Source organism: Nomascus leucogenys, chromosome 5 (assembly GCF_006542625.1).
Source record: "Nomascus leucogenys isolate Asia chromosome 5, Asia_NLE_v1, whole genome shotgun sequence".
In the NCBI taxonomy this organism is placed as follows: domain Eukaryota; kingdom Metazoa; phylum Chordata; class Mammalia; order Primates; family Hylobatidae; genus Nomascus; species Nomascus leucogenys.
Window position 1 is genome coordinate 5047190 of NC_044385.1, and position 22317 is coordinate 5069506.

The following is a 22317-nucleotide window of genomic DNA, read 5'->3' on the forward strand; positions in this document are numbered from 1 at the left end:
GAATCCTCCTGCATCCACCTCCCAAAGTGGAGAGATTACATATGTGGGCTACCATGCCCGGTGAAAACTAGACCTTTTAAACATTATGTTGTGGTAGATCTGGAAATGTAATCCTTTCACTCTCCAGGGATTGCTGAATCTTACTTGTTGAGGGATAAAGTCACAAACTTCAAAAGTTTGTGACTTTTGTAAACTGTTTTGTAAACTGTTTTTGCAAGGTGTGTAGTTTTTGTTATGATGTGGTCACTGAAGTTTCTTCTGTTTCCTCTGTGGTCAGCTATTGACCTGATAAAGATTGCTTTAAATATCTGGCCTCAAAAAGGAGAAAGAAAAACAAACACACACACATTGTCTTTATATAATAAATTCCTTGGAAGTTTCTTAGGCCCATGGGTATTGAAGTACTGGTGGCCAGCTTTTGTGTTGGTTCCTCAGTAATCAAAAGCAGCAATGAGATCATGCAATCCAATATTTGGAAGACTAGTTCCTTTTTGCATACCCTGGCTCCAGGAAGCCACACTAGGAATGCAGGAGGCTGTCTCCAGGCTGCTTCTTGGAGCTGTTGGGATTGTGGCTGTGGAATGAGTGATAGCTGCTGCCATGAAAGATGGAAATTCCATGACATTTATCACCCTCTTTTACTATATGCCAGAGTTCCAAAATAGTCACTTCAGATCATTTCTGTCAATTGCATCTTTAGATGCTATCTTCTTGGCTTTTTTTTTTTCCCTTACAAGCAGGATACCTGAAATGCAGAAACGTAATGTATATATTTTTGCAGTCATTTAGGAAGCATGAGGGACTGGTAATTTAATTCAGAAAGTCTATTCAAAAACCCATGTCTATTTGACTAATTCTATTTGACTAATCCAGAAATTCTGGAAAGAAATGTACCTGCTATCACATCTGGTTAAGACCTTGGTCATGTTCTCTACAAGTTGCAAACCCAAAGGCTCCTTTCCCACCATTTAGCGGAACCTAAGTTGAATCATGTGCCTTGGCTACTGAAGAAACTACCAACCAGGTTTCAGTTTTATCCATGTGTGGGTGTTAGTAATATCCAATTAGTAGAAAAAGAGTATCTAATATTGAGGGACCAGTTGGAAAGCTGTCTGATAGGTAGAAAGTCTCATATAAAAACAGACAGTAGCTTCCTGTTATATCACATTCCCACTCAGCAGAGAAGCTGTAAGTGGACTCAGGGTCATTTCCCAGCTCAAGAAATAAATATTCCACATCTTGAGTATTATGTGTTTTGTTTGTATTTTTCAGAAACTATGTATTCTTTTAAGTCTTATTAAAGTCAAGGTGAAATATGTAAAAAGTCATTATTTTTATTTTATTATATCCAACTGTATAATTATTGCATGTTTATATTGTACAATTATATATTACATATTTATTTGTGTTTTATATAATTATGCTTGATATTATGTAAATACTTAAAGTATGTTTTTAGAGCATATGAATAATGCTCATTAACTCTGGGACTTTGCTATATTTAGAAACTGTTTCTGTTATCCATATTTGGCTGTCGTATTTTAGTTTACTGTATGTAGGCTGGGTTTATTTTCTTTTAATATGTCTTAATATTGGGTTTTGTTTCAGGTCCTTTGAGTAAACGTGTAACTGTTGACCTATTTATTCATGTTGTGTTTTAAAATTGTCCCTCCCTGAAAATACAGTATGCAAATTATATACTATATTTAGATTGGTGGGCTTTTTTCTCCAGTAAAATTTGGATTCTCCTTTATAGACTTGGCCAGGAAGTATATATTCTGAACCAGGGAAAGAAATGCTAAAAACCAAATTGACAAAGTAGACAGATGGAAGACCAACAACATCTGCATTAAGGAGTTGAGTAAATGGGAGATTTAATAATCCACATAAATCAACTATATCAGATAAGTTGAGGAGGGAGTAGAGGTGATTGTTGTAGCTTTATAGAAAATTATTTACTTGCTTTGGTGAAATCCATTGTTTTTTCATGTGTGTATAGATAACATATGATATTCAAGATTTTACCTTAACAAAATTTCTGCATTTTACAGGATTTTGGTTTAATATATAGAGATATATTTCTTATTGCAGAATATTTCATTTTACTGTAGTATAGTTTGCCTCTAATTCAAGTGTAGTAAAGTATACCATTGAATGGGAAAATATTTACAAGTATTATTCTTTTGATTCATAAGAAAGAACTTGAGTGCAAACTGACATTATTCTTATTTTATTGAAGAAGAAACTAAGGGACATGGGATAAATAGCTAGCCTAAGGTCATGCAGAATAAAAAGTGGTAGAACTAGGATTCAGACTCATATCTGTCTATATGACTCCAGGGCTTATTCCCTTAATGACCAAGCCCCATTCTCAAAGCTCTCAGTCCACAGGCCTTCGGTAAACCTTACAAGGGTCCACAGGTCAAAACCTTTTTCATAATGACATCAAAGCATTATTTGCCTTTTTTATTTTATTGACATTTGCCCTGACATTACAAAAACGATGGAAGTTTCTGGCTCTTTAGCATAGATCAAAGTAGTGGCACCAAATTCTCCAAGAAGTAATTGCATTCATCATTGCTGTATACTCCTGAGTTTCTTTGTTTGTTTGTTTTTTAAGCCAGTTTCACTTAAGAATGTTCTCGATGAAATGGTAAAAGTTATTAATTTTATTAAATCTGACCCTCGAGTCACATCTTTTGAATATTCTATGTGACTAAATAGAAGTATGCATAGAGCACTTATGCTGCATATACCAAAGTGCTGTGGTTCTCTGAAGGAGAAATTGTGTCCTTATATGAGTTGTCTGCAGAACTAGACTCTTGATTTAATAAAATACCACTTTACTTTAAACAAATGACTGAGAGACACATTTTGGTTATATAGACTTGGGTATTTGACAGACAACATGAGCTTGTCACTTCAAGGAATTTAAGTGACAGGATTTTTTTTTTTTTGGACCAATGATAATATTTGAGCTGTTAAGAGGAAGCTAGAATTTTAGAAAACTTGATTCTGCCATCATGAGCTTAACAGCTGCCCTGTACTTAAAAGACTTTTATGGTAAGATAGGTGGTAATGTTAACGAGTGTGATGTTTTAAAATAGTGTAATGAAACACGTCAACATTGGAAGATCTGCATTACTCAGGAAAGCAATATTTTCCCAAGGACCAATATATTATTGTGTTACAAAATCCCATCAAAGTATAAGATAGTTTTTCTTTTTTGTTGTTTTGAGACGGAGTTTCACTCCTGTTGCCCAGGACGAAGTGCAGTGGCGTGATCTCAGCTAACTGCAACTTCTGCCTCCCAGGTTCAGGTGATTCCCCTGCCTCACCCTCCCGAGTAGCTGGGATTACAGGTGCACACCACCATGCTCAGCTAATTTTGTATTTTTAGTAGAGTCGGGGTTTCTCCATGTTCCTCAGGCTGGTCTTGAACTCCTGACCTCAGGTGATCTGCCCGCCTCGGCCTCCCGAAGTGCTGGGATTACTGGCGTGAGCCACCGTGCCCAGCCGTAAAATGGATTTTCCTCTAACATTGTGTGTGAAAAGTTCATTAATATGGTTTCAGATTCCATATTGCAAAAAACCTTCAAGAAATTACTGCTTGTATAATTTTTATGTAGTATCAAAGAAATTACAAAATAATTACAATTATTTGAAAAGGCTATTAAAATACCTCTCCCTTTTCCACCTGTTTATCTGTATGAAGCCAGGTTTTCTTTATATAGTTCAAGTTAAGCAGTATATGGCAATGGATTAAATTCAAAGCTGATACCGGTTTTATTTTTTTAAGGTAGACATTAAAGAGATTTGCAAAATGTAAAATAGTGCTACTCTTCTCACTTATTTTTGTTTTGGAAAATATGGTTACTTTGTTATAGAAATGTTAGTAATTTTTAAATGAAATTGGGTTAATGTTATTTTAAATGAATTAATAAATACCAGTTTCATTTCTAATATGTAAACTATATATATACGTACATATATATGTGTATATATATGTACGTGTATCTCTCTCTCTCTCTCTCTATATATATATATATATATATGTATGTATTGCCAAGTAAACAAATGCTCTTTGGAGTTCATTTTTTAAAGAGTATAAAAGGGTCCCAAGAACAGGATGTTTCAGAATTGCTGCTCTAGGGAAATGTATTAAGAAAATAAAGTACATGTGAGGAAAAAGAAATTGAAATTGCATTCTGTGGTTTACACCTGGTAGACAAAGGAGCAATTTATTTGGTCAACATAGTTCTTAATCAGGTATCATATATAGTTACTGAATTCATTGTGTCTTTCTCAAACCATTCGTACCTAAGACATTTATTGGTACAGTATTGCTATTTTTCTGATACTAACATGATGCTAACATGGGCATTTACTTGAGGATTATAGACCTTTATAAACTATGCTAAAAGGTTTTCAGAAGTATGAAAACTCTAAAAGTTTGCTAGTTGAGCACCCACTTATTGCCTTAATCTCTTCCTTTTTAATTGGACTCTTAGTGGATTCCATGGGCTTAACTTCACTGATGAGAATTTAGTATATATGTCATTTCCTGGGACCTGTGGACAGTTCATTTAATTAGGTATAAATGTTGATGAATGCAGTTCTATTCTTAGGCCTTCCAGTGTTTGGTGAATAGCCACTAAAGCTAAAAATATCTGAATGTATATTTTTCTTCATGTTTCTCTTCAGGATGACGTAGCTTTGCCAAAGACTTAGAAGCTAAGCAGAAAATGAGCTTAACATCCTGGTTTTTGGTGAGCAGTGGAGGCACTCGCCACAGGCTGCCACGAGAAATGATTTTTGTTGGAAGAGATGACTGTGAGCTCATGTTGCAGGTAATTGCATCAACCTTCTCTATATGTGTTTATTCAAAACTTGAAATTAGTATAAAATCTTTTTCTACTCCTTTAGAAAACAGTGCTATTTAGATTTGAACTTTCTCTCCTTTTAGCTCCAGCTATCATTCTAATTAATTTTTTGCCACCTTGAATCATCTAAAAAAAAGTTCTAAGTCTTGAGGATTCAATTTAGAAAAATAAGTTCTCAGAATAAAGAAGTTTATTAGTAAGCAGAAAGTTTCACATTATATGCTTTTAAAATAAGACATTGCAAAAATCAGCATGGCATGGAGTAAAACTGAATTTTGATCGCTGATACTCAGTGATAATGGAAGTTAGTTTTATCACTTTTAGAGACGTTCACTATGATACCTGCCAGGAGTTCAAGCATAAGTAAAGATTGTTGACAATTTTTAAAAGTAAATTTTATTGTGTATATTTAAGGTATACAATGTGATGTTAGGTGATACACAGAGATAGTATAAAAGTTACTGTAAGTTACTCCAAGTAAAATGGATCCTCAAGAGTGCACAGCCTCAGGAAGAGTGTCTCTATAGGAGTAAGAATCAGATGGAGGAGGCATAGACTCTTACAGGGAAAACGCTATAAAACAAGCTCATCCAACCTGGGGCCCAGGACGGCTTTGAATGTGGCCCAGCACAAATTCATAAACTTGCTTAAAATATTATGAGGGTTTTTTTTTTGCAATTTTTTTTTTTAGTTCATCAGCTGTTGTTAATGTATTTTATGTGTGGCCCAAGACAATTCTTCTTCTTCCAGTGTGGCCCAGGGAAGCCAAAAAATGGGACACCCCCGCTATAAAAGGACAGGGACTGGAGTCTTTCATTCTTACCAGAAGTTTAAGTAACAGGAAAAAAAGGGCCTGGTCAAAATTGCCTGTCTTTGCAGTTTTAAGCTCAGATCAGCTAAGGTTTTCCCATTAGTATCAGAAACGTGATTAAGTTAGCAATCTTTGTTAGGATTTAAATTATGTATTTCTGAGAGATTTTTATTAAATTTTCATTGAAATATCCAAATGGGTTGTGAACATCAAGTTGTCATGCACCTTCTGGTTCAGTTTAATGTAGAGGAAACGTGAATTTGATTATGTAGAAATGAAAACAGTTTAATGCTTAAGTGGTTAGATATCCATTACATACTCTTCCTATTCCCTCAGTTTTCCTTGACTCGGTCACTAGATGTATTATGTTCTATAATCTTGGTCTTCTGCTTAATTCCTGTCATGGGTGCCGAAACACACTGATACTTTATATACATTTCATAATAACCAAAAACATAGGATTTTTTTTTTATTGGCTGCTTTTTTTAAAAAATAGTTACACAAATGGGATTGTCTTGTACTGTGAGTACTAAACTGATCTTCTTTGCCTTGAGTTCCTGACTACTCTTCTTGAATTGTTACTGTCTTTATTAAACAAACAAACGATGTATTCTTGTGATCCCACATAGCAGGCCCACTCCTCACTCCCTGATCCCCAGGGTTGTAATGGCATCTCTCTCGACTGAGTGGACTCTGTTGTTCTCTTAGGTCTTAAGTGTGCTCTATCTTTTGCTGTAGTTGTTTATGTACTGTCAGTGTTCACCATAAGCAGTTGGAGGGCAGGGTACATTGTAGCTTAAGGATATTCCAGATTTCAGACAAGTTGTAGACTTAGTGAAGCAGCTTGTCCTAAATTACTTCCTCCCCAAATCATTTTTTCTCAATGTCCCTCATCTGTGTTTATCACACTCTTTTGAAAGCCACCATGAGCAGCCATCTGACTCCTTTATTCCTATATCTAATGGTAACATTTCACTTTGCTTTGGAATTTGCCTTTTCTCAACTCTAATTTAGATTTTTTTCTTTGAATTTCAGTCCATTGTCCAAAGGATTTCTGCCCTTTTTCTATGTACTCTTTTCCTCAGAGAGAGATTATTTATGAGGATCCATTCAGTATTTATTGAGAGCCTACATGTACTTGAAATCTCACTTCTCCTAACAACATTTGGAGGTTTTATCCTTAGAGTAGATCAACTTAATACATCAGCAATATGGTGAAATTATTTTGCTGAGTGGTGCTTTGTTGCTTCTTGCCAACTTAAAAACTGAATTTAGTATTTCATTAGTTTAACCAGAAGAATAAAAATTTAAAATAATGAAAACAAAAATGAATTTTAAGTAATTTTTAGATTTAATGCAGGAGTTTTTTAAAATCTCAAGTTGGTCCACCCTCAAGTCTCCAGCAATTAATCACTTCACCTTTAAGTTGTCCTACTGGTTGCTGTTTCTAGTGGAGGCTTCTGCTCCTGGCAAGCTGTGATTCTCTTCTGTATTTGCTTGTCTCTCTACTTTTCGGAGTGGTAATTTCCCTTGTGACCTCAGGTCTCTGAAAAACTAAGATGAGTTTTTGGTTTTCAGTTTGTTCAACATTTTTCTTATTAGGAAGATGGGAGCAATGACTTCAGATTCTTTCCATGTTGGACCAAAAATTGGAAGTCATGTCTGTTCCCCATTTGTGATACTCTCTTTGCTTTTAGTATACCAGGGTTCACACAGTAACCCCGTAATACATGGTGATCAGGTTCAGATTCATTGGTTCACAGACTGTTTCTTCTATGACTATAATGATATTTCCTTTCAATACCAATGTCCACAGGCTTATCGTTCTGCTTTCGGGTGCTTCCATCTGCAGAAAACTTACTAAGCTCTGGAGAGAGACACAGAGAGAGAAAACTTTAAAAGAAACTTAAAAGCAATTTTCAAAAACCACAGTTTGCCATTAAAATATCTTCTTTTTGACTTCCAGTCCCTTTCCCTCTTAGAGCTGTCCCGTGAATTCCAGTTTTAGAGCCCATATTTTAAGTGAAGATAATTTTGTTCTGAAACATGTCATACTGTGTCCCTTTTCCTCTAAATCTTTGGACTCTTTAAATAGTTTATGCTCATTTTTTGTTTTGAAAGAAGAAAATCCTACAAGGTAAATGTTTTTTACAATAAGATACGTAAAATATGGTAAAATTATAATTCACATGATTTCTCTATAACAGTTTTAAGTTTAAAAAAATTAAGTTAATACATTCAACAAAGTCAGCTGATGTAAATTCTTAGTAGTAGAACATGTGAATTTAGTAGAAAAGAATTATCTTTAAAATTTTATGCTTTCCTCTTTGGGGAGTGATGCTAAAAATTTTTGTTGTATAGTGGCACTATTTTAATCTCATTTAATCCACATTTACTTTGATATTTCCCTATATTTACTGTCCTATTAATATTAGGTATCTTGCCAAAATGTGACTGGTATTTATTCTAGTATTTTCTTGTATTCATTAACTTAAAAAATTCCTTTCAGTCTCGTAGTGTGGATAAGCAACATGCTGTCATCAACTACGATGCCTCTACGGATGAACATTTAGTGAAAGATTTGGGCAGCCTAAATGGGGTAAGTTAATGGTTTATTTTTTGTCTTGTTTGAACATTTGTTTAATTTTGTAAAAAGAAAAATCAGATTACATTTCCTAGCTACATTTTCTTTTTCTTTACTTTGTATTTTATTTTTAAATGCTTATCAGGTACATAGCACTTTGGGGACCATCCAATAGAATATGAAACTAGCCCATATTCCAAAGAAACTGTATAAGCAGATGAATCCGGAAGGTGGTTGTCATTGTCTGTGATGGCCAAAGAAGACTTCTTTAAGGAGTTGGAACCTAAGCTTGACTTCACTATATGGCTATAATTTATATGAGGGAAAACGGTAAAAAGTCATGGCAGTGAGAATGCAAAAAAGTACTCTCAGGGACAGAGAAGTAATGGTTAAGTTTAGAAAATAAAGATGGAGCTGGGGCCAGGCGCGGTGGCTCACGCCTGTAATCCCAGCACTTTGGGAGGCCGAGGCGGGCAGATCATGAGGTCAGGAGATCAAGACCATCCTGGCTAACACGGTGAAACCCCGTCTGTACTAAAAATACAAAAAATCAATGGGGCGCGATGGCGGGCGCCTGTAGTCCCAGCTACTCGGGAGGCCGAGGCAGGAGAATGGCGTGAACCCAGGAGGCGGAGCTTGTAGTGAGCCGAGATCGCGCCACTGCACTCCAGCCTGGGCAACAGAGCGAGACTCCGTCTCAAAAAAAAAAAAAAAAAAAAAAAAAAAAGATGGAGCTGGGTGCGGTGGCTCACACCTGTAATCCCAGCACTTTGGGAGGCTGAGGCGGGCAGATCACCTGAGGTCAGGAGCTGGAGACCATCCTGGCCAACATGGTGAAACCCCGTATCTACTAAAAATACAAAAATTAGCTGGGCATGGTGGCACGTGCCTGTAGTTCCAGCTACTCCGGAGGCTGAGGCAGGAGAATCACTTGAACCCGGGAGGCAGAGGTTGCAGTGAGCCGAGATGGCACCACTGCACTCCAGCCTGGGTGACAGAACAAGACTGCATCTCAAAAAAAAGAAAAGAAAAGAAAGATGGAAAGGTGCCAGAGAGTAGACAACTTTCTCTGCTAGGGTAAAAAAGGTGAAACAACACAACCATTTGCCTTCACAAATATAGTACATTATCTAAACGCCAGTGTTCATTATTCTTGGAATTCATACTTTGAATATATTTTTGTTACTGAAGTGAATTTTTTCTTATGTCTTCATTTGGTCTGTCTACATTTGGCATAAGTAGCCACAAACTAAAAAGAGTGCTAAAGTATTGAATTATTTCTCTTATTTTAGTTTCTTCATTTTCTTATGGTTCTGCTAACACAAGCAAATACTGTGTTGTTCGTATCTGTGCTGTTGAAATTCTTAAAATGAATTTAACAGAAATAAGTGTATCCCAACTGCTTCAGACTATTCATGCTTTTCAAATGTACATCAAACATTATATACAAGAACATGCAGAAACTTGGCAAATATGGTAATACATTTTTTTTTTTTTTTACCAATTCTGAATTGGCCTGCTACTGAAGGACTTGTATATTTATTCTTTGAGATAAATACAAATTTTTTGTAGGCATGTTTTCCTGTTGGTTTTATTCAAGCCTTTTTTTTTCTCTGTTGGTTTTATTCAAGCCTTTTTTTTTTTTCTCAAAGCACATAGAATTAAGTGTATGTTCTTCATGTTTGCCCTGAAAACCCTCACATTTGGCATTATCCACCTTTCCAGATTGATGCTCCATCATTACATTTTCCCTTGCTCTTCTTCCAAAACAGTAGTCTTCCTGCTATGCTATGTCTTTCTTCAAATAATTTGTTAGATTTTCTTCAGTCTACTATTTCTCCCATCTCCCTTGCCATTTATAAAAGTTTTACACATTTTTTAAAATAAAGCTCAAATTCTACTTCTTTTTGAAGAGATGAAACAGAGGCCCATTTACTTAGGAATTTTAACCTGCTGATGTTGACATGTTGAAAGGATTAAAATTAACAGAGATAGGCAGAGTAGGTAGAAACTGTTGTAACATTAGGCATGAATGTTAGCAATTTTGATTCTCAGCTGCTTTTTGCTAGAATTTTTTCCTTCTCCACACCCATAAGCCTTTGTGTCCTTGATCAACCTGGTATTAAATCTACTTTTATACCTCTGTAGCTATGCTAAATTATGAGCTCCTGAATAAGTTCACGTGCCTTCTGCTTCTGTGACCACAGTGCCTAGCAGAGGGCTCTGCACGGTGCATGAACCCAGGAAATCTTTGAGTGGAATTCAGTGAATTTTCTACTTGAAGAATTTAGAGTGAAAAATTTTAACTTCTATATGTGGAATATTTTAACAATGTTATATTGTCTTTAAGTCCAGAAAGTTTCATCTTGACAACAGATGAACAGTGGTAGTCTGTATGTCTTTACATTGTTATTTTGGAAAATAATAAGCGGGAATTACATCAGCATTTTAGTCTTTTAAAAGTCTATGATCAAATATGGAAATTACTTGGCATTGGTTCCAAAAATAATCAGGTGAAATATGAATGACATTTTTCTAGGTTGGCCTTTCTTATTATTTGATTATACTCAATAATATTGTGAAAGATACTAACTCATGGAGAGCAACATCTGCATTTTGAGCTTGAAATCAGGACCAGGATTTGAAACTCAGGTCTGTTATTTATCAGCAGTGTAACCTGGGACAAATCACTAAATCTCTCTGAAATTCAGTTTTCTCATATATACTACCTTCCAAAGTGTGTAAACATGGCCAGGCACGGTGGCTCACGCTTGTAATCCCAGCACTTTGGGAGGCCGAGGCAGGCGGATCACGAGGTCAGGAAATCGAGACCACGGTGAAACCCCGTCTCTACTAAAAAATACAAAAAATTAGCCGGGCGTGGTGGCAGGCGCCTGTAATCCCAGCTACTCGGAGAGGCTGAGGCAGGAGAATGGCGTGAACCCGGGAGGCGGAGCTTGCAGTGAGCCGAGATCGCGCCACTGCACTCCAGCCTGGGCGACAGAGCGAGACTCCGTCTCAAAAAAAAAAAAAACAAAGTGTGTAAACATGTAATGAGTTGAAGTTTATGAAAGCAAAGATGCAGTGCAGAATCTTGCTTCAGCTATTAAATGATGAAATAATTCCCGCTCTGTAGTATTGTTATGGGGATTAAATGTAACAGTACATTTGAGTGTGTGCTTAGTGTAGAACTTTAAAGCATTACATAAATGATAAATATACTGTTAGCCAAATGACAGCCTAAGAAACATGCCACAAAGGTCTTTAGCAGCCAAAAAATGTCAAAAGTCTATGAACTACCAACTGTCATGCATTTTAGTCATAAGAGAACTTGTAGACTATTATTCACAGCCTATTTACTCTTATTATCCATATTATTCTAGAACTTTAAGTATCAGGTTAAAAGTAGTAATTTTGGAGGTAGGGGGACACAGTGTAGTGGTTATGAACCCAGCTTTGATGTCACCTTGGACAAGTTACCTAAGTTCTCTATTCCTCAATTTTTTAAAAAATAGAAATAATAACATGTTACTCACAGTTTGTGTGAGCATGTTGTATGTGTTGTGAAGATATAAATAAGCTAATAATTTTAAACAACAGTACATAATAAGCATTCAGTAAATGCAAGTTATTTTTATTATGGTAAGAAAAGCAGCAAAGACAAGTTTAGCACCCTGTAGCCTATATACTTTTCAAAGAATTCACTGTTACTGTTTAGAAAAATCACTTACCAACTAAATTCAACTTAAAAATGATCATTTCCACTCCTGTCCCCTTTCACCCTAGCCCAGAGTACACTCCCAAGGGACCTAGATCTACAATTTACGGAATTGCCACCAGAATTGAGAAGGCTACAATCTGCCTGAGAAAGCTGCAGTCGATTCCACTGCTGATATTTTAATGGGCCATTTTCCTGCCAGCCCATTGAAGGTTCTCTTTCTTTGGGAACCCCTGTTTGCCTTCAGTTCCTCCTGCCTCCTCCACTGGGGCCCTTGCCCCTCAGGTAGCCACCATGGTCTCTGCCCTACCCCTCCTGTGCCATTCCAAGCCTGCCATTTGTTACTGGACTGCCCCCATCAGCAATCTGTGTTCCAGCCACACTGTGTCCCCTTTGCACACTAGAGTTCCTGCCAGCATCAGACCTGTGTGGTATAGAGTAGAGAATGGTCTTCAGTAAAGGTTGAAAGGAAAGGTTAGGGAAGGAGAGGAGGCTTTTGTAGCTGGCAGAGAGATTGAGGTGGTTGTGCTCTGTTCACTTTCCCAGATCATCAATATAATGTATGCTGGCTATATGATTTTATACTATCAATTATGTCATTTAGTTGTATGTAAATTAAATAGGTATTTATTTAAGTTTGGTTTGCTTCTGTGGGGTTAGTGGTTTGAATGGAGGAATTTTGGAATGTGGAACACTTGATGTGGAACATTTCGTAGGATTCGTAGTTCAGAGACCTGAGTTCTAATCCCAACATTGCCACTTCCAGACTCCAAGATCTTGATGATTACTTCATTCTCTTTGCCTCATTTTCCTCACCACCAGGTAGAGGTGTGTTGAAATGGCACTGACAAAGAAACAAAACTCATTTTTTTTTTCCGTATCTAAGTTATTGAAATTTGATCTAGTTAAGTGATTTTTCCTCTTGCTCTTTGAAATTTTCTCTTTTCCATTGGTAATTTTAGACCTTCAGGAGACTATTTCCTCACAGATGTTTTCACTTGCATTTTTGTGAACTGAAATTTTGTGTCTGGCTCATATTTCCTAAGCCTTTTTAGACTTTAGGGAATAGTTTTGTCATAAATGGCAGCATGTTAAAATTATGTTTCTCCATCTCTGAAAGTGCCTAGTACACATGTTCAACACACAACAGGTGCTTAATATTTAAGAGAGTTATGCAATCTTAAACTTAAATGGATCTTCTAGGTCATCGCAGGCCTTTTGAATAAATGTGGTGTTTTAGGTTATTAGAGACAAGTTTCAAATAAAATTGGCTCAGAACTTCAGAACTGTAGCACTCCTCTTCAATACTGTATCTCGTTGTTTATCTTTTGCCTACCAGACATTAGTAAATTAACATTTTCTTTCATTCTTTTGCATCATTTTCCTCAGTTCTCCTGTTTTGTAATTACAGTCATGCATCCCATAATGGCAGACCACATACACGGCAATGGCACCATAAGATTATAATGGAGCTGAAAAATTCCTATCTGTGTTACAATTGCATACAATATTCAGTATAGTAACATGCTGTATAGATTTGTAGCCTAGGAGCAATAGGTTATACAATACAGCCTGGGTGTGTAGTAGGCTATACTATCTAGGTTTGTGTAAGTACTGTAAACTCTATAATGTTCGTACAGTGAAGTAAATCGCTTAGTGATGCGTTTCTCAGAATGTTGCCCTGTTGTTAAGCAATGCGTGACTGTATTCCCCGAATACTTTGGTAAATTCAAGACATAAGTTTTAAAACACTGAAATCTTCATTTTGGAAATGAACCTGAAGTTAGAGTTTATAAGTCTCTGAAGCCTTTGAATTTTCTTTGTATTACAATTTCAACCTTTCTGTAAAACATGTTGGAAGCTTGTGATTTAGGATTACTCATAAATCATTCTAAGATATAATCTAGAGTCTTAATTGATATTCCACTATCTCTATATATATGCTTGAAACTAAGATTGTAACTTTTTCTAATTTCTTTTGTAGACTTAAAACTTATTTTATGGCATATTACAAAGAGCTATTTATGCATAGAAATATGAGAGTTTAATAACCTAATCCCTGTATGTATTTTACTGTAACTTCCTCACCATGGAAGGGCAGTCTTCTCATATAAACTATTATGGCCATCTCAAATCTAATAAAATAGAAGATGATAAAAATGGAATTAAAAAGCAAAGAATAAAGTAATTTTTTAAATTTCAGTTTATCAAAGAAAAACTTGTTGGGTGTTTATTTGATGTCTGCATAGGCAGTTAACCATAACCTTTGTTCTGTGTTCTATAAATTTAGCAAATTCTAGGCCCTTAACTCTCAGTATGCCAGTAAAGATAGTCATCACCATTTACCATCTGTATCCAGTATCAGGGGAACCCGCCCCCGATAATTCAACGTTATTTCACGTAGGTTCTTTTCTGTTTCCCTAAGTGTCGGCCAGTCTGAGAAATAAAGGGAAAGAGTACAAAAGAGAGAAATTTTAAAGCTGGGTATCCCGGGGAGACATCACATGTTGGCAGGTTCCGTGATGCCCCCCAAGCCGCAAAACCAGCCAGTTTTTATTAGTGATTTTCAGAAGGGGAGGGAGTGTATGAATAGGGTGTGGGTCACAGAGATCACATGCTTCACAAGGTAATAAAATATCACAAGGCAAATGGAGGCAGGGCGAGATCACAGGACCACAGGACCGGGGCGAAATTAAAATTGCTAATGAAGTATCATGTCCCACTGGGCACCCATTGTCCTTGATAACATCTTATTAGGAGACAGGGTTTGAGAGCAGACAACCGGTCTGACCAAAATTTATTAGGTGGGAATTTCCTCATCCTAATAAGCCTGGGAGTGCTACGGGAGACCGGGGCTTATTTCATCCCTTATCTGCAAGCGTAAAAGACAGACATTCCCAGAGCGGCCATTTCAGAGACCTCCCACTAGGAACGCATTCTCTTTCTCAGGGCTGTTCTTTCCTGAGAAAAAGAATTCAGCGATATTTCTCCTATTCGCTTTTGAAAGAAGAGAAGTATGGCTCTGTTCTGCGTGGCTCTCAGGCAGCCAGACCTAATGGTTATCTCCCTTGTTCCCTGAACATCGCTGTTATCCTGTTCTTTCTTCAAGGTGCCCAGATGTCATATTGTTTAAACAATTTGTGCAGTTAACACAATCATCACAGGGTCCTGAGGCAACATACATCCTCAGTTTACGAAGATGACGGGATTAAGAGATTAAAGTAAAGACAGGCATAGGAAATCACAAGAGTATTGATTGGGGAAGTGATAAATGTCCATGAAATCTTCACAATTTATGTTCAGAGATTGCAGTAAAGACAGGCGTAAGAAATTATAAAAGTATTAATTTGGGGAACTAATAAATGTCCATGAAATCTTCACAATTTATGTTCTTCTGCCATGGCTTCAGCTGGTCCCTCCGTTCAGGGTCGCTGACTTCCGGCAACAATCCAGTGGACCCTTTTTAAAAAAGTATTGTACAAATAATTTACAAAACTAAGAATAAAAGGGTAATTAAAACAACTTGAAATTTTAATAAAAAATTAGACATGACAAACTCAAATTTTTATTCCGTATTTTCCTGGTGTTTAAAGGTATATGCTACCCAAAATGGCCAGTGTTGTTTGAATGCAACTAACTGCTCATCAGTTGACATGTATTCACCTGGAACATATATCCCTCTTATAAATGTTGATTCTAGATCTCAAGTACTGTATGTCTTTAGTTAATTCTAGTGTATTATTTCTGGTTCTTCTTGTTCTTGCATGGTCAAAACACAGTGTTTTAAAAACTTTGGCTGGGCACAGTAGCTTACCCCTGTAATCCCAGCACTTTGGGAGGCTGAGGCAGGTGAATCACCTGAGGTCAGGAGTTCAAGACCAGCTTGGCCAACCTGGTGAAACTCATCTCTACTAAAATAGAAAAATTAGCCAGGCATGGTGGCAGGCGCCTGTAATCCCAGCTACTTGGGAGGCTGAGGCAGGAGAATCACTTGAACCTGGGAGGCAGAAGTTGTAGTGAGCTGAGATTGCGCCATTGCGCTCCAGCCTGGGCAATAAGAGCAAGACTCCATCTCAAAAAAAAAAAAAAAAAAAAATACTTAACAGCTTATAATTTTGTTAATAGGATAGCCATCTTTTTTCCTCCATAAACTGCAAAACACTTGTTATTTTTAGATTTATAAACAATAATTAGAAGCTCAATCCAATAATTTTATGTCTACATCATCTCTTTCCTTCCAGTCACCTTTGTATAGATACTTGTGTTGAGAATATGTCCACTTACATAGTATATCAAATAAGTATTGGAACACAGATGTAAAAAAAAGAAGGCTGTCAATATTTCTTTTAAAATATGACACTTCTTTTAAAATGAGGCTGGCCATGGTGGCTTATGCCTGTAATCCCAGCGCTTTGAGAGGCCAGTGCAGGAGGATTGCTTGAGCCCAGGAATTCAAGACCAGCCTGGACAACATAGTGAGACCCCATCTACAAAAAATTTAAAAATTAGCAGGGTGTGGTGGCACGAGCCTCTAGTCCCAGGAGGCTGAGGTGGGAGAATCACCTGAGCCTGGGAGGTCGAGGCTTCAGAATGAGATGTGGTCCATGCCACTGCACTCCATCTTGGGTGACAGAACGAGACCCTATCTCAGAAAGAACCCCCAAAACAAAACCCCCTCAAAACCCAAAATCATTCAAATTCTTTTTGAAAAATACCACGTGATTCTTAATGAATGACTAACTGGATGAAAATTTCTTTTTTTCCACGGGATTCTTTTTGAAAAATACTATGTGATTCTTACTGAATGACTAACTGGATGAAAATTTCTTTTTTTCCGTGGACACATTCTTTCTCATCGATTCTTGCATTAGAGAAAATGTGTCTGTGACTGTCTTCATCTGAAGATACAGAATCTGATAATTTTGCTTATGCTATCAGCTTTATCATCATTATCATAGTCTAGAATCCCACTGTCTCTTGTATTTATCTTATAATTATGAAATATCTTCCTGTCTGTTTTCTTCTCTTTGCCTTTATGAATGTTAAATCAGAAATTCTGAATTTTCAACTGTGCTCTTTAATAGGTGAAAAAAGAAACCCCAAAATGTATAAAGATTGTATCTCCAGATGTCTTTTATATCTTCTTGGAAAGATGATGAATATTTTGGCCACTGTAGTAAGATAACTAAAGAATGATGAAATAGTGATTTATTTCACTATTGCATCATGCTTCTAGGTCTGTGCTTTTCACTACAGTAGCCACTAACCATGTGTGCCTGTTGAGCCCTTGAAATGTGGAGTAGTCTAAATTTTAAAGACATAGTACCAAAAAAAGAAAAAAAAAAAGAATGTGAAATATCTTGTTAGTTTTTATATTGGTACTTTACCGAAATGGTACTATTTTGGATATATTAGGTGAAATGTGTACTATATTATTAAAACTAATCCCACCTCTATCTTGTTTCCTTTTTTATGTGCCCACTAGAAAATATAATTTGGCCAGGCACGGTGGCTCACACCTATAATCCCAGCATTTTGGGAGGCCAAAGTGGGCATATCATTTGAGCCCAGGAGTTTGACATCAGCCTGGGCAACATAAGGAGACCTTGTCTCTACAAAAAACACACAAAAATTAGCTGGGCATGGTGGCATGCACCTGTAGTCCCAGCTACTCAGGAGGCTGAGGTAGGAAAGTCACCTGAGCCCGGGAAATCAAGGCTGCAGTGCACCATGAGCGCACCACCGCGACCCTGAAAGAAAGAGAGAGAGAGAAAGAAAGAAAATATAATAGTAAACGTGGCTTACGATATTTTTTGTTGGTTATTGCTTCTGTTATTCTTTTGTCTTATTATTTGGGTCACTTTTAGCGTTGTTTGGAATAATTGATGAGTAAAGATTAAATAGTTGCTAGGATGATAAAATAGTGGAATTTCAACATATCCGTAAAATAAGATCACCAAAACCTTATAATGTAGCTCAGATTCCTAAAGGGATCCAAAGGACCCATATGGCAATTGCAAAATAAATTGAGTTTTATTCTATTTTCTTAAAGTAAATTTTCTTCTTCTTTATAATAATTCCAAAAATAAAAATAATGAAATGTCAATGCTTACACATAGACGGAATTTCTCAAAAAGCTAAAATTAGGTCGAGCAAACCCTGATGGTATATTAGCAGTTAAATATTTTACCCTTTGCAGTTTGCCAGCTTTAGATTAGGAGCTTTTCTTGGCACCATTTTTAGGAACTATTCTAAGTGCCTAAATTCATCTTGGCAGCACTGGGTTCTTTGTGTGTTACCAGTAAGAGAGATAAAAGGCTTAGTATAAAATCATTTATCAGCCTACAGGCTGCATGGCACATCTTATGATACTCAGGCTGTATTAGCCACCATATGATATGTGCTTTTAACTCTCAGATTTGAGAATTTGCTTATCTGAAATGTAAGAATTAATACCTCATATGTAACATAATATCTTTTTTTGTTTCCTTGTAGACTTTTGTGAATGATGTAAGGATTCCGGAACAGACTTATATCACCTTGAAACTTGAAGATAAGCTGAGATTTGGATATGATATCCTTAAATGGTTTTATGTACTTATTAAATTTATTCAAATATGTTTACTCTGGTGTAAATTAACATTTTTGAAACACAATTCACAATATAGATATGCCAGAATTTCTATTTATTGGGTACCTTCCTATACTAAAATACATATATATTTTGTTATTATGCCTGTTACTAAAAATAATCCTGGAAAACTTGGTGGACTCAGCTTTTTTTTTCCTCTCTCTCTTTATATAGTTTCAGCACCAGTCTCACTGAAGTGCTATTGCATGTATAATTTGAGCATCAAAGAATGTAACTGGGGGAGAGGACAGGGGAATGCTTTAGTCCAGCCTAGGGATTGCTTTCAGGTGGAACATGATGCATGAATCAGCCTCCTGGGATGAATGTAAGAATTTAAACCTACTTTTCCTTCCATCCCTCCCGTTACTGTTTCATGCATCACAGCTATATTGCATATTAAATTCAAACTTTTCAATATCCTGTGTCTTCTAAGACCTACGCTCTCTGATTAATCCACATTATGCATTTAGTGTGTATTTAAAATTCTTATATTTAAAATTAGGAATCTAATAATTGAACAAGGACATGACTGTATTAAACTGCATGGGGTAGCGTGAAGAATCTCTAGTGAAGGGAAGGAGCATGACTGCGAAGAAGAAAGACATCTCCGTTCATAGTAGGCAAGAAGCTTTGTAAAAAGGACTTATGTACATTTAATTAAAATACAGCTATTCCACATTATGCTGAAGGTTTTTTTTTTTTGAGCTTTGGTTTTTTTTAATTACTACCTTTATCAGGACTTTGGTAATAAAGAATGTATTAAGCATAGCAATTTGGATGGACTTTTGTCACTGTAGCAGAAAAAGCGTAGTCTCAGCTAAATAGAGTAGATGCCCAAAGTAAATGTATTAACACTATAAAATTGTTCCTTGAAATTTATGAAAAATAGGCCAGATGCTGTGGCTCACATCTGTAATCCCGGCACTTCAGGAGGCTGAGGCAGGCGGATCATGAGGTCAGGAATTTGAGACCAGCCTGACCAACATGTTGAAACCCCATCTCTACAAAAAATACAAAAAAAATTTTAAAAATAGCCGGTTATGGTGGCACGCACCTGTAATCCCAGCTACTCCCTACTCCTGAGGCTGAGGCAGGAGAATTGCTTGAACCCAGGAGGCAGAGGTTGCAGTGAGCCAAGATCGCACTACTGCACTCTAGCCTGGGCAACAGAAAGAAAGACTCTATCTCAAAAAAAAAAAAAAATTAATGAAAAATAATATTACAATTTTAAAAATTTTAAATCTAAAATTAAAGTTTTGTAGCATACTTTATAATGTTCACACTTGTAGAGCCAAAGGAATATACAAAAAGCCAAACTATTAAATAGTAATACTTGTATATATTTTAACTCTTTAAGAAAATGCTTCACGCGAAATAATTAAGAATTAGCATTAAAGCCTTAATGAATGGGTGTCATTTTCTACCAGCTTAAGTTTCATCAAGAACAAATACAAGTGTATTTTGAATTTAGATACCTCCTTTAATCCATTTGGCATCAACTGTTTCAAATCATGAGAAAATACTAGGAAATTCAAGTTTTAGTAAAACTCTGTCAAGTTAACTTTGAATTTTATATCAAGAAGAAACTATTGAGGAAAAAAACCTCATGCTTTTACAGATAGTATACTATTTTCTTAACAGCAAACAGACATTTTTCACTTACGTACCAGCTCATAATATGTCTGTCTAAAATTGTTAGGACAGATGTTTTGTCCCAAAGACTTTCTCAGAGTTGTACACTTAGTGTTGAGCCATAACTACTGTCTGGATGCCCAGAGGAGGCTCATATATTTTATTATTTTAAAATAGCATCTGTTGGCCAGGCACAGTGGCTCATGCCTGTAATCCCAGCACTTGGGGAGGCTGAGGCAGGCGTATCATGAGGTCAGGAGATCGAGACCATCCTGGCTAACACGGTGAAACCCCGTCTCTAATAAAAATACAAAAAATTAGCCGGACATGGTGGCGGGCGCCTGTAGTCCCAGCAACTCAGGAGGCTGAGGCAGGAGATGGTGTGAACCCAGGAGGCAGAGCTTGCAGTGAGCCGAGATCACGCCACTGCACTCCAGCCTGGGCAACAGAGCGAGACTCTGTCTCAAAAAAAAAAAAAAAAAAAAGCATCTGTTGTAGTGGCAGAAATTGTATTATATACGTAATTTTAAAAACAGATTTTATATATTTACTTGTTTCTGTATTTAGCTATACTAGATTGAAGACATTTTTGTACTTTATTCTAATTAAAATTAATCTTAATAGGCAGTCTATAAACTGCTATACTTTGGAGTGGAAAACTATTTTAATTAAAATGCTACAACAGGCCAGGCGCAGTGGCTCACACCTGTAATCCCAGCACTTTGGGAGGCCGAAGTGGGCAGATCACTTGAAGTCAGGAGTTCCAAGACCAACCTGGCCAACATGGCGAAATCCCGTCTCTACCAAAAAATACAAAAATTAGCCGGGCGTGGTGGCAGGCGTCTGTAATCCCAGCCACTCAGGAGGCTGAGGCAGGGAGAATTGGTTGAACCTGGGAGGCGGAGGTTACAGTGAACCAAGATCGTGCCACTGCACTCCAGCCTGGGTGACAGAGCAAGACTCCGTCTCAAATTAAATAAAGTAAAATGCTTCATCAATAGAAGGAGCAATTTAACATGGGTTGAGACTAGAATTAGGCAACATAAGTCTTTTTTCTAACTGGAGAAATAAGTGATTTGGAAAAGCACATACTCAATGAAATATACAAGCTTTTAAAATGACTGTAAACTCATGAGGAGTACTAAAATGCTGCAGTAATCAAGAATAACTTCAAAAAGTAATAAATCTTCAGGCAGCCACAAATGAGGCTGATAAGGAAACCTAAGTTTATTCATTTCCTAGTTATTTATTAAATGTCTCCTATGTGCCAGGCATAGTTCCAGTGGTTTGGGGAATATAACTGTGAATAAAATAGATCATAATCACTGTCCTGTAACCTACACTTTAATGGGGTTGAAGGGACTGACAGCACACACTAGAAGTGAGGGTATTAGAGGATGGTAAGTTCTATGGAAAAAAAGTGTGCAAGTGGGAGGCAGAGAGCTAGTATTGGTAAGTGGGAAGTTAGAGTTTTAAAAAGAGTATTCACGAAGACCTCAATGAGAAGCCAGCACTGGGGCAAAAATGTGGAGAAAGTAAAAAAAGTTAGCTGTATGGATATGTGGAGACACTGTCTTGCAGACAGATGAGGGTATAGTACAAAGGACTTGAAGCAGAGACATGTTTGACATATTGGAGGAATAGCATTTAAAAGCCAATGTGGTTGGAGCCAGCAAAGAACATGAGTATATTAGGGGTCAGAATATATCAGTTCTCGTAGGACATTATAGACACTACAAGGATTTTGACTTTTATTCTGAGTGAAATGGGTAGTCTTTGGAGGGGTTTTTTTTTTTTTTTTTTAATCAGAGGAGTGATAAATGACATACATCTAAAAAGATCCTCTGGCTACTCTTGTTCAAAGAAAACTAAGGGTGGAGTGGGCAGGGTTATAAAAAGAGAGACCAGTTAGGAGGCTATTGCAGTAGTTGAGGTGAACAATAAAGGAGGTTTGGACCAGGGTGATATATCTGGAGGTAGAAATGAAAGGATTCTGTGTGTATTTTGAAGATGTAGCCAAAAAATTTTCTGATTAGTTTGGATATAGAGTAAGAGAAA

The 22317-nt window shown here is 36.7% G+C and overlaps 1 protein-coding gene across 13 annotated transcripts in view; it reads left to right on the forward strand.

Moving 5' to 3' along the window:
* CEP170 (centrosomal protein 170) overlaps positions 1-22317 on the forward strand; it is a 131962-nt gene that overhangs the window by 25194 nt on the left and 84451 nt on the right. For all 13 annotated transcript variants that reach the window (XM_030812593.1, XM_030812599.1, XM_030812595.1 and 10 more), the window contains exons 2-4: positions 4705-4850; positions 8204-8293; positions 18492-18570. In XM_030812593.1, the coding sequence (XP_030668453.1) occupies positions 4746-4850; positions 8204-8293; positions 18492-18570 (274 nt within the window). In that variant the 5' untranslated portion in view covers positions 4705-4745. The remainder of the gene's footprint in view (positions 1-4704; positions 4851-8203; positions 8294-18491; positions 18571-22317) is intronic.